Below are 12,562 nucleotides of genomic sequence, written 5' to 3'. Positions count from 1 at the left end.
GAAAGCCCTCCTCCGAGTACTTACTCTCCTAATTTCTTTCATGGAGGGTTCCCGGAGAAGGGACTCTCCCGCAGATCTCAAGGGGCTCTCCCACACTAGCAGCACGCAAGATCCACTGGACAGCCGTCCTGCTTTAACAAGGGGCCCTGCTCCGGGCAAGGGGCAGGACCTGATGGCACTCTGGCCCTTCCCACCTCTACTATTGTATGTTCCTTCCTATATTCTGGGCTCCCTCCAAGTCCCCAAAGGCTCAGGAGACATGGATTCTCCTGCCCTCCTGTTTCCCTGAGCCTTCTGGGTCATTTGACCCTTTCCAGTAGATTCCAGCTTGTGAGATGAGCCTTATTAATCCTGCACAGGCAAAATCATTCAGTGCTATTGGTTTTTCCATGTCCAGCGGCTTCTGCTCTTCCCTGCATCGACAGCAAGGGTGGAACCAGAGGGCACCCGAAAGAAGCCATGTTTTTTAAAAAGCCTGTCCCTCTGCTTCTGCCTCCCACTCAGTGCCTGGCTCCGCAGAGCGTGGGTGTCTGCGTCCGCCCTGGATGCAGTCTGTGACCTGCTTCTGCATGCCAGTCTCCTCCTTTCCTCTCCTCTGCCTCATAGGCCTCCACCATCTGCTGGAAAAGATGGGCAATGTGCAGAGCAGTAGCTCCTACCAGAAGCACCTCTCGAGGCTTCTTCCCGAAGAGCGTGCTGACATCGACGCCATCTTTAGCACCTTGTCGGGATCGGAAGAGGCTTCCGTGGCCAAGTCGGCCAAGAAGGGGGTGTCTCTGCTGAAGCTGAAGGCAAGCGAGGCAATCTCGTTAGGTGACAAGGATGGATAAGAAACCCACCGCCAATGCGGGCAGACCAGCATGAGCCCCCCCGCCCCATATCGCAGGGGGGTGGGGCAGCTGAAGCTTAAACGGGGGCTGTTTGCCCAGCATCGGCTGCCAAGGGTCGCGAGACCACGCCACGTTCAAGGGGGATCTTTGCAGCTGCATCCTTCCTCACTCCCGTCTTTACTCAGAAGTCAGCATGAGGCTGCTCATCTGGAGCGGGACATGTGGCGGTTCTTTACCTCTCTGCCTGCCCACCACGGGGCCCCAGCCAGGGTTAGGCCTCCGTGCATGCAGCTTACAGAGGGGGAAAAGAGTCTTTGCGTCCGTGGCATGTTTCTTCCCATGCAAACCGTAGGCTCGGTCCTCTGATCCAGGGCAGCAAGAGCAGTGATGGGAATGGAGGGTGAATATTTTCATGACCCACTTTCTTTTGGCCCCGTCCCGATTCCCCTTCAGCCCCGAGCTTTGTCTTTGAGTAGGAATAAACAACTGCCAGAGAAGAGCTGGTCTTCCTTCTCTGGGGCGAGCGCCTTGTGTTGGCCAGCTATTCCTCCCCAGTGCCTGAACTTGGCTGCTGCATTTCGTTCCTTTCGGACAGGCCTACGTCAAAGATGCTTTGCCTGAATCGATGGTCGTGAGGCTGTACGATGGGATGAAAAGCATTCAGCTGACTGAGAAATTGCCAGATCCCGGCGCCCAGGTGGCAAAGGAGCAGTTTGTGGTTTTTCTGTCAGCGATTTTCAAAGGCAACGCGGAAGAAAAAAGTGGTATTATCCTGAGAATGATCTCAAATGCCGGGGGGCCTGTGAAGGAAAGTCAGATCCTAGAGGTAATTAAAAAGATGCCTCATTTTTGTGTAAGGAAGATGGAGAGGGGAGGTGGAATCAGAGGCTGGAGAAGGCAGGTGAGGACAGGCTAGAGAGATTTTGGACTAAAACCCCGACAGTACCTAGCATTTAGTCTTTGCTCACTGTGACCCGGTAGGAATTGTAGTGCAAAAGCTGTAAAGAAAGGCGGGTTGTCTTCCCATGAATAAGAACAAAAGTGGAGTCAGCTCTGCACCAGGGAGAACTTTAGGAGTCCTGCAGCCATCGCATGGCTCACTGGGGGCAGGAAAGCGCGATGCCCTGCCCACCACTGGAATGAGCCCCCAAAGTCGAACTTGGGGTGCTAACTAACAGAAGGAGGTTCAGCTCCTCTGCTCCGGAGATTTTGGAGTGCAACTCACTTCATTTTTACCCCGTGGTCAAAATGCTGCCTGTCCCCGCAACCTTGTAATGCAAAGCATCTGGAGGGAAACGGCTTTGAAGAGGCTTCTTTATCCTGAAGTGCAACCCGAAGGGCAGGGGCGTTTGCGTTTCTAGGCTCCCGATTTTAGCTCCTCCTGGTGATGTGATACTTCCAGGCACGTCAAACCCACACCGATTGTATGCACGTACCAGAAACCTCTGCAGCCACTTCGAGACATGGCCCCCATTCTGAGCCCAGGATGCAACAAACATACCTTTTTAGCACCTTAAGACCCGGCCTCTTCCTTTTAGGCACTAGTCAGTGTTTCGATCCATTTTCACATGCAGGGGATCCCGGAGAAATCCTTGAACAGGTGAAAAGAAGTTCTGTTTCCCAAGATTCAGACCTGTGAATTCCTTACCACAGAGGTTTTCCCAAGTTGCATGGATTCTGTGGTTTTTTGGACCATTTCTTAAATTTTCCACAGTTTTATGTCAATAAAAAGCTGACCAAAACCATGCATTTCCCCCATTGGCTACAGCTGGAAAATAGGGGAATTTGTGCATTTTCAGAAGGGAGAATTTGCGCAATTATGCACAAATGCATTTGTGCAAAATCAAGTGAGAGGATGCCAGCACTTAAAGATGCCCGCAAATCCCTGAAGTGTAGATGAAAGAGGTTTTATAGGGGCCATACAGCTCTGTGAATGCCCACATTTCTGTGTTAGAATGTCTGCTTCTTTTCTACATCTGGTATTTAAGCGTTCCACATGAGGCAAAAAGAAAATCTCTTGTTTGAAGTTTGCAGAAGATCTGGTTGGCTCCTTGGCTCACGTTCTGAACTACAGGAATGATCTGAAGGGCTGGTATCCAAAGAATATGCATGATTCCACTGCCGGTGTGAAAGCGTTGGCCGTGCAGCTGGTGTCTGAACTGAAATCAGCACGTGAGTTGCAGAAAGCACGTTTTCGCTACATTCGTGGCTTTCCCCGCTTAAAGGAAAAACAGGAGAATGCGACAACGAAAGAGTTAAAAGGAGAGGTCGCATATCTGGCACAGCCTCCTCCTCCAACACACACAGGCACACTCCACCCTCACAGGCAGCAAGGACTACCCAGGAGGTGTGAGTGTAGCCTGCCTCCAACCAATCGAACTTCTCCACCTCGGTTGGCAGATTTCCTGATACTTCATAATACTTCAGCTTTACCTGAGTTATTCTTCCGCTTGGTCATCTCCATCCATCCTCAGTTCATCCTTGAAGCATGACATGGGGTACTGCAGAGAGCTTGCTTTGCTCTGGGGTGGACAGCAGGTGCTGTGATCCTTTCTTGCTCTTGGCTTGGCCCACCAGGGCTGATGGGAGTGGCAGACCAAAACATCTGGAGCCCTGTTGGCTCACCCCAGTGGTCCATCTAGTTGGACGTCCGGCTTCCCACAGTGGCCCTCAAAAGCCTCCAGAGGAGCTCCCATGCAGGAGGGCAAAGCAAAAGCATCTCCCCCCCAACTCTGGGTTCGCTTCCTGAACACGGACAGGCTCCATCCAGGATTTGGGACCAGGAGTGGCAAACAGACCTCCTCCTCTTCCTCTATTCATTTGTCTAATTTGGCTCTTGGGGTTCCCCAGAGGGTCCCACCACCCTTCCCTACCTTGTCCCCTTTCTCCTTATTGCCAGTTGTTGAGTAACTCTATTTATGGGCAGCAAGAGCTTGAAGTTTCCATGTACCAGTATATGTTGATGGTTCTCCTCATCCCTTAGGCTTTTCTTTCCTCCCAGCCCTGAAATGTGACCCCCAGGAGCTTCTCTGAGAGAGAATTTGACATGGGGGTGGGGAGAGAAGTCTCACCTGCCCATCAAGCTGTCCAGCCCTGCGGTTGCATTTTTCAGCAGCCCTTCTGGAAAAGAGCAACACCCTCAACAGGCCCTTAGCAAATATGTATTGCATGTTTCAGATGGGAAGAGCCCCGGGGATGCTTCCGCCCCGGACGCCACATGCGATGAGAGCAGCATTGAGGACTGGCTCTTCCGGGTCCCTCAGGTCTCTGTGTACCTCAGCGCCGTCGTCCAGCGGGGGCTGCTTGCTCTGCGCTCTCCCGCCGATCAGCCCGAAGACTTGCCCCCCTTGCTTCCAAAATGCAGCGGGCTCAAGGGACACAGTTTCGTCAGCCTCCTCAACCTCCCCGCCGTCGCTTACATCAACTCCCACCTGCCTTCCGAGCTGCAGCAGAAGTGGAGGCTGCTCTTTGCCTCCAGCGTTCACGGGGAGAGCTTCACCCAGCTGTGCGGGCACATTGTGAACAAGGGCCCCTGCGTACTGGTTTTGAAGGACACCGACGGCCACATCTTTGGCGGGTTTTCCTCCTCCTCCTGGGAGGTTAAGCCACAGTTTCAAGGTAAAGGAGTGCTGTCTCCCTGGCCTTGTTTAGGTTCCTTTCAGCGCAGCCTCCCGGGTCCTTCGATTTTTGGCAGGTACCGACTGCGCGGCTCGTTGCACAAGGGCGCACAGGGCTTGGTGTGCTCTCAGTCTTGTGTGTACATGTTTTTCGTGCTAGCAATCCAAGCCCTGCGCCAAGAAAAGCAGAGTTCTGCATCTCTCTGTCTTCTGAGGTTTCAGCGGGTGTTTCCGACACACTTTCAGGCCCACATCTACTGCCATCAGGGCTAGAAACTGCTCTTAGTTAAAGTCTGAGCTTCTATGGGATTGTGGTGGTCCATCTCAGCTGCACCGAGGAAGTCCGGGTCATTTCGGTTCTACAGGCTTCCTGCTCACTTCCGATCCAGTGATCGGAAGTGGGATGGGTTGGGGGTTTCCCCCATGGATTCCAGTGCTTCAGACAGCCTGCAATTTGCACATTTTAAAAAGTAGCTAAGTATATTTGCGCAAATGGTGCAGTTTGGGCAAATCAGGAGCCAGAAACTGCATAGTTCTAAAGAGATTTGGACAACTCTTTTTTTTAAGTATGCAACTCACAAACCCGTCTTAGAGCAGAAGTATGCAAACTGGCTTTATTCACGCAGCAGAGAGTCGGGGCCAGCGCAGGGCTCGCAAGCCAAAATCTCGGTGTCTGAATCGTGAATATCTCTTGGATTTTCATCCCACTCTCAGCAAAACCAGCCTAGCCTGGTGTCCCAGTCTTCCCAGTTGCAGTATCGTTGCGTTCAGTGTGTCCCATGTGAATGCAGATAAACTTGGCTTGATGCCGAATAAATACACATCATCGAGATCACTGGCACAAATGTCCACTAGATGGCAAGCTTTCCCTTCGGCTTTGCCACGACTAAAGCGAGCTAAACTCTTAAGGAGTGCAAATCCAGAAGTGCAGGGCCTGATTGAAATATGTGGGCAGGTTTTGGAAACAAAGGGTGAGTCAGAGAGTACCATGACCACCTCCTTTCATTCCCAGAAGGGAAGCTAAGATCCAGCCACATGCACGTTTTTAAAAAGCTGCTCTTTCATGAATCAAGGTGCCATTTTAGTTAATCCAAACTCTAATACTGTTCAATTGATGAATGAATTAAGGGTGCAATCCACGTCGAGGGAGAAAATTCCTACTATACACAGTGTGCCCCATGGCTGGGTCATGTTGAGGATTTTTGGACCTTTTCCCTGTCTAAACATGTGTGGGATTTATTTCACACTGGCATTTGCTCTTCCCCAGGAGGGAGGGATAAACTTGAGTTCTACATCGGAAGCAATCAGAAATTAGTCGTTACCTGAGTCTGGGGTCGTGCTCTTCACAGCCCCTTCGCAACCGCACCGGATTAACCGGCCAGCGGAAGGCAGAAACAAAACCCATTCATAGAATCATAGAATAGTGGAGCTGGAAGGGGCCACGAAGGCCATCAAGTCCCACCCCCTGCGGTTGCTTTGTCACGTGACGTGGTGCGGCAGAGCATCCTTCTCAGGCGTGAGCATTTCCACCAGGCTGCGCAGGAATCGCCTCGGGCGAATTGCCTGCTCGTCGGCCCACGGTGCCTCGTCTCTCTGCTTACAGGCAACAGCAGCTGCTTCTTGTTTTCCGTGGCGCCCACGCTTGCCGTCTTCAGTTACACCGGCTACAACGACCACTACATGTACTTGAATCACGGGCAACAGACCATGCCGAACGGACTCGTAAGTGCCCGACGGTTGCCAGCCTGCAGCTTGGGCAGCGTTCCCATGTGCCACTTCCACAGGCAGGCCTTGGGCAGCTCATTTCGCGGCATAGGAGCTGCTCTGAGGAGGCTGGGTGGCGATTGCTCGGCGGATTGGTGGGAAAGGAGGGTGCCCACAGCTCGGCATTGCCCTTGGCCCTCTGTCGGATTCAGGCACACATGACATGGCTCTGTGAGGGCTGTACCACTTCCGGGCTGCAAGTAGGGGGAGACAATTTGGAATGGCTCACCCTGTGGATCGAAAATTGGAATGGGAGTAGGGGTGAGCCAGTGGGAGCAAACGAGATGCTCTGGATCTCAAGCCAAGGGCCACATTCAGTTCTGGGCTGGCCAAAAGCAACAGCGAGGGGCACGGGCCATAAACACCGTGTCCCAGTCGCAGTCACAGCAGCAAATATCAGTACATTTTAGCTTAAGCCTCTTCTTGGCGGTAACCATCCCGTAGAAGTTACCTTGATGTTTTCAGCTGGAAAGCACCCTGCATGAAAGCAGGAGACCAGCAGATCGTTCGGGAGAAAAGGGGTGGAGTTATGGAAGGAGGCGTGGCCACCTGGGAAGCCCAGGTGCTCCTCTTTTGGTGAAGCTTGTTATTCCCGACCATGCCATTTCCGTCTTCATCCCTCCAAGAGCTTGTCCGAAATGGAGTTTGGCCCCTGGACCCAATGCGGCTTGCCACCCTCTGACCAGACGGAGCCTCATTCAGATATGGCGGGACTCTTGGCACGAGCCACCAAGCTGTTCACGGGTTTCGCACCAGCGGCCTGCTCCCTCCAGCTGTCTTAGCATCAGCCCTGGCCACGGCCATCTGCCCTCAGCGTGGTTCATTGCATGGACGTTTCTTTTCCTCCCCAGGGCATGGGCGGACAGCACGGCTACTTCGGACTCTGGGTAGACAGCAACTACGGGAAGGGCCACAGCAGAGCCAAGCCTCGCTGCACCACGTACAACAGCCCTCAGCTCTCGGCCAAGGAGAACTTCACGCTGGATGCCATGGAGGTGTGGGCGGTGGGGGACCCCCCGGAAGGGGCCGCTGTAAGTGGCTGCCCGCTTTGTCTTGCTAGCAGGGTCGGCCCTTGGTCGCCGCGAGCCTGCCGTGGCTGGCGCTGTCCAGAGCTGGGAGGTGGTGGCAGGAGCTGGGATCAGGGTGACAACCCAAGGCGAGAGAGAGTCCGAAGTCCAGTGGTGAAATCCCGGGTCAAGGCCAAGCACAGAACAGGCCACGATCAGGAACCGAAAGGATGTATCGGGCCGGGAAGAGAGGACAAGAGAGCAAGGCTTGCATGCAGCAGCCGGTCCCTGCAAAGATCAGGCGAGAGGTAGCATCTTGAGCAGGCAGCAGCTGACAGGAGGACCTGAGCTGCTGAGGTGAGACAGCAAGGTAGGATCTTGGTCAGGGAAGATGCAGGCAGTACAGCAGATAGGAAGACTCGACCCGTGTTGCTGAGCCCAGTTCTGGAGAGGCGCGCTGGCAGAGGCCTTCCCCGAGAACTCCCGACTAGGACTTCGCAGGAGGCCGAGTGCTCCGCCAGGGCCTGGGCCTGGGAATACTGAGCGGGCGTTCTGATTCTGGCCGCCAGATGGAGCCCCAAAGCAGCCTGGATCCTGCCAGGCGGTGAAGCATCGCTGACCCAAGTGTGGAATTCACACATCTGTACAGTTCCCAGCTTGTGTGTTTGCCCTGCGGCAAGGCCCGAGAGGCTTCCCGGGGGGGGGGGGGTGGATGCCCTTGTGAAGGCCCTTCTGTGCTGTCTAGACGGTACCCCACAATCTGAGGTGGTGGGTTATAGTGAGCAGGCAGCCTTTGTCTCATGCAGCATCCTTAAGACAGGGGCGTTGAACTGCTGTTGGGGGGGTCACCACCAAAGAGGCTCTGAAAAGTTATGGCATTCCCCCCCCCCCCCCCCGTGGGGTGAGGCATTCGATTAAGCCAGTTTTGTTTGCTGGAGCTTTTCCTGGAGTTAAGTTGCTCTGTTTCTAGCATCTCTCTCATTCTCATTCTCTTTGTACAAGTCATGTTATATATTTGTATTTTACCCTAGTCTAAATCATGTTTAGAATCTGCTTTGATGACCATCTTAAAGGAGGGAAAGGTGGAATATACTTTAACAAAATAAGTCAGGCTGCACACAGAGATGCTTATCCCTGTTTCCTAACTTAATCAAGTGCCGTGGTAGCAGAATTTCCCTTCTGGGCGTGGGGAAAAGGGGTCATTCATGCCGAAAGGGAAATGAGCGAAAGAGCCCTGAGACATAGCCTTTTTTTCTAGTTCTTAGCTCTGGAGGAGTTATTTCTGCTCTGTTTAAAATCTGTGCTCTCTGCCAAGCACAGCAAATCGGTAACCCATTAACCACTTTTTACAGTGATCTGGCAAATCCTTTTAAATTCCCACATGTTTGGGGCCTAAGACTTGGTGGGGACGGGGAGCTGGTCTGTTCCTTGGGGTCTGGGATGGTGTCTCATGAACTGTTGCTCCCTCCACACCCCCAGTGGTGCCCCAAGGTTTCCTTGGAAAAGGCTTAAGCGATCAAAGATTACGCTCTGACGTAGGCTGGCTTCTTTAATCATTTCAGACAGGCATGCAGCCTGACCTAACCTGTTAGGCTGGACCAGAAAGAGGGGCGTGTGTGTGTGTGTGTGTGGAGGGGGTGTTGCAAACCTGTTCTGTTTGCAGAGTGATGACCGGGGGGGGGGGGGGGACAAGCTATGCAGCTTCCTTGCAGCAGACGCGAAGAGCAAACGAAAGGGCTTAGACGTGGCTCTGAGTCAGGTTGCCCCTGACCTGCGGCATCGTTGGCTCTCACCTTTGATCTCCCCCCCCAACCCATCTCTGGGTTTTCTTTTAGGAGAAGGGGCCAAAGAGCATTTTGGACGCAGATCCCGAGGCCCAGGCGCTGCTGGAGCTGATCGGAAAGGGCCGCCAGAGCGACGGTCTGCGGGCGCCGGCCGACGAGGATGGCGACAACTGAGGGGGCCCGGGAAGCCTCCGCCTGCCGCCAAGCCGAGTTCCTCGGGATCCACCTCCGAGCTCTCTGCTTCCCACGTGTCCAAACTAAACTGCGCGGCCCTTCAAGAGTACCGAGTGCTCCTTCTAGAGCAGGCTCCCTGCTGGGGAGACACATTGCACGGGGCAGTGCGGGAGGTTTCGCGGGTGGGCAGGTCGGATGCGCCGTCAGGAGTGGACGGGGCGGGAGGTGCGCTTGGGTGCTGTCCTGCCATTTGTGTCCTCAGTGATTGCCAGTCCCCGAATGTGGCGGGTTAGGGCCATCCCCGTAGGACATGGCAGGGACAGCCTTTGCCTCCCATCCTCTTGCCCGCCTTTTTTTTGGTTGGATGGGCTTTGCCACCCATTTAAGGAAGGCATTTCAGAGAAGGCAGGCAGGCAGCTGGCTCTGAATAGCTCCTATCTCTCCTCCCCGCCATCCCCGGGATGCCCCCTCCCCTCCGCTCCCCGAAGTCGAGTGTCCAACCTCGGAGGCAGGTGGCGCCGTTCTTTCCATTCAGGTGGGAAGGGCGAAGTGGGGTTGGATCGCCACCTCCTGCAGCGGGATTGCAAACAGCCCCACACCAGGTGCCATAGCTTTGTCCCACCCCCCTCCCTGGTGACATGACTATCTTCTTAACCACCCAGCATGATAAATAACTCTCTTTTCCATCTCCTTTCTCTCCTTTCTTATATTTTCAATTTCTTTGCACATTCTGCCTGCCAATGGCTGAAGCCAGCATTTGGGATTTCTGTTAGAAAACCCTTCCTGGAACGGGTGGCAGCTGGGATTCACCGCTCAAAAGGCACATGGTCTTCCACACAAGCCAGAGCCAGTTTTGTTAAGCATTTGGAAAACCTAAAGCTCGGCCTCCTGGGTTATCATTGAGCAATCTATATTTGGAATAGTTAACTGAGCAGTGAAGGTCAAAACATTGAGACCGGGTTTTTTTTCATGGTCGCAGTCTGTAGTCCTAAGTCCACTGATGTAAAACTTGAGCAGGATTGGAAGAGATGTTAGTGTGTGGGTGTAGTTCCCGCTGGAGCGACGAGTTGTGTGTTTCAGCCAAACGGAGCAGTTTCTGAAGCTCAGCCCCAATGACTCTGCAAAGAAGCCATTTCTGTGGTCATTGAAGGCTTGCTTTGGGATTTAGCCTACGGCTTATGCCAATGGAGTGTGACTGAACTATTTTCATTGGTTTTCCTGTTGCCGTCTGCAATTCAAAAGCGCATCTCTGTACTGTGAAACATGCAACACTTGAAAGAATTTGTTGTCGTACAAGGCAGGATGCAAGTTTTTAAGCCACACAGGGGCAGTAGAAGAAAGAGCTCTGTGTGTGCTGTTTAAGGCCGGATGTCCAAGTGTCAGGTTTATCCCAGCTAATCCTGTGTCTATAGACCTTTTCAGTCTTGAGTTGGTGAACTTTGGATCAGACAGATGAGGTTGTTGTCTTGGACGCAAAGGAACAAACGAAAAAACTATTCCCTTTTTATAAGTGTAAAAGAAAAAAGGGAAGCTTCTGGCACAGTGCCTCTTTGTTCCCTGCCTTTCAGGGAACTTCACAGATCACTGGAAGGGAGAGAACAAAAGGAAAACCCTCTCTGAAGAGGGGAACAGCACGCAAAAATCTCTGTCGGTTCGTTCTCGTACTCGGGCTGCATTTTCACCAAAGCTGGATGGCAGCTGTTTCTTCTCTTCAAAGAGGAGGCCATCTTTGATCTGAATCCCTGACATGGTGAAGCCCTGTTTCAGACCTGTAGCCTTCGAAGGAGTCACAGGCAATAGCACTCTCAAGACCAGACGTCCTTTCCCCCTCCCCTGCTCATGCACACTCCCGAATAGAGGCAGCCGATTCCCCTGCAAATGCTTGCTGTTCAAGGCCGATTCTTGCTTAGGTGTAGTTCCCCTTGAATTCCATGGGGCTTCTCGGTGGAAATACCTACAGTCAGGCTGCAGAAGAGCAACCAAGTCACCCTTTGGAGTTCTTTTAGAGACGCAAGACACAGAACATCTTCACCCAGTGTTCCCAAGGCGATGCTTTCCAGATCTTTTGGACTACAGTGTCTTTCAGCCTCAGTTGCCTGGCCAGTGGCAATCGGTAATGGGAGTTGTAGTGCACGGAGTCCAGTTGACACAGTGTCTGCCTCCGGCTGGGTCTAGCTGTGTGGGTACCATCACTGGCAACCTGCTCGTGGTTGGTTCTTCACCTTCCTTTCTTGAGATCTTTAGTAAGAAAAGTCGGGAGCTGCAGGCCAGACTGACAGATGAAACGTGCCCTCTGCCCCGAGCTTGTACCCTGGACTGTTTCTCCTGCTGCATCCCAAACACATCCATACCTGGGGAGCAGCCTCCCCCAAATTGGCAGGGGAGTGGATCTAGAGGAAGCCGCCTGGGAGAGGATTTGCACGTCATCCCCCGTTAGGGGAGGAGGGGGTAGTCCTTGCACCATGAGGGAGCCCGTGTCTTGCATGCCGAAAAGGCGAGCAGCACCTATTTGGGTGGCTTTAAAAGGGGACTGGGCACATTCATGGAGGAGAAGGCTGTCCATGGCTGGTCGTCCTTGGCTCTGAAGCAGGAAGCGGGTGGAGCAGCAAAACTGCCCAGACTGACTCCTCCGTGGCCATCAAGACAATCAAAGCACTGCCTAGCTCAAAAGAATTGGGCCAAATTAATGTTTAGAGAAGGTATAGATGGCCCAGGGAAAGCCTAGGCTAGTCGTATCTTTGTGTTCCGGCCAAATGTGTTGGTCTTACTGTGGTATTATCTACCTTCTATTTGGCTTTTTTGATCTATGGTGTCCACCGAGAGCTGTCTTTGAATGAACACGTCCTTCTGCCTTTCCTTTAAAAAAATGCAATTATGAGTTTCTTTTTTAAAAAATTGAGGGTGAAATGATTGTTGCATAAACAATCCCAGGGACTGTTAATTAGTCAGGTATATACTACACACATTACCTCCAGTAACAGGCGGCATTCAGCCTGAAAAAGGAAGGAAATGCTGCTGAAGCACCAGCTGAATGCTGGAATCTTTGAGGAAGCGTGCTGATCATTGGTATTAATCTTTTTTTAAAGCAGCCTTGGAATGATTTTATAATAATGCATGTCAGATCGCATATAATCAATTGACTGCAACAAATAAACGTTCCAGGTCCTTCCTGTAATTTCTGTTTCCTGCGATTGCTTTTTCAGTTACATATTTTGACCTCTTTCCTCTACTTAACGGTTGGTAACCGTTATCAAGTGTGTTCTATTGGCAAAGTAGCTGTAGCTTTTACTAGAAGAAACATGCAGGTTATGTTCACCCTTGTAAAAGTCACGATGGCTTTGAATTTTGGAAATGGAGTGGACGAAAGCCACTGGCCACCAGGGACT

At 52.5% G+C, this 12,562-nt stretch overlaps 1 protein-coding gene across 4 annotated transcripts in view; it reads left to right on the top strand.

The window, feature by feature from the left end:
* MEAK7 (MTOR associated protein, eak-7 homolog) overlaps positions 1-12,351 on the top strand; it is a 16,414-nt gene extending 4,063 nt beyond the window's left edge. For 2 of the 4 annotated variants that reach the window (XM_044427808.1, XM_044427809.1), the window contains exons 2-8: positions 607-791; positions 1,426-1,656; positions 2,858-3,002; positions 4,008-4,448; positions 6,051-6,169; positions 7,063-7,242; positions 9,054-12,351. In XM_044427808.1, the coding sequence (XP_044283743.1) occupies positions 630-791; positions 1,426-1,656; positions 2,858-3,002; positions 4,008-4,448; positions 6,051-6,169; positions 7,063-7,242; positions 9,054-9,176 (1,401 nt within the window). In that variant the 5' untranslated portion in view covers positions 607-629 and the 3' untranslated portion in view covers positions 9,177-12,351. Of the gene's footprint in view, positions 1-96; positions 792-1,425; positions 1,657-2,857; positions 3,003-4,007; positions 4,449-6,050; positions 6,170-7,062; positions 7,243-9,053 lie in introns of those variants that run through there. The other 2 variants (XM_044427807.1, XM_044427804.1) reach the window with 2 other exon arrangements.
* The last annotated feature ends 211 nt before the right edge of the window (positions 12,352-12,562 follow it).

Source organism: Varanus komodoensis, unplaced genomic scaffold (assembly GCF_004798865.1).
Source record: "Varanus komodoensis strain SLA01 unplaced genomic scaffold, ASM479886v1 scaffold19, whole genome shotgun sequence".
Classification (NCBI taxonomy): domain Eukaryota; kingdom Metazoa; phylum Chordata; class Lepidosauria; order Squamata; family Varanidae; genus Varanus; species Varanus komodoensis.
Note: the sequence above shows the minus strand (reverse complement) of the source record. Positions and strands in the feature narration are given on the sequence as shown.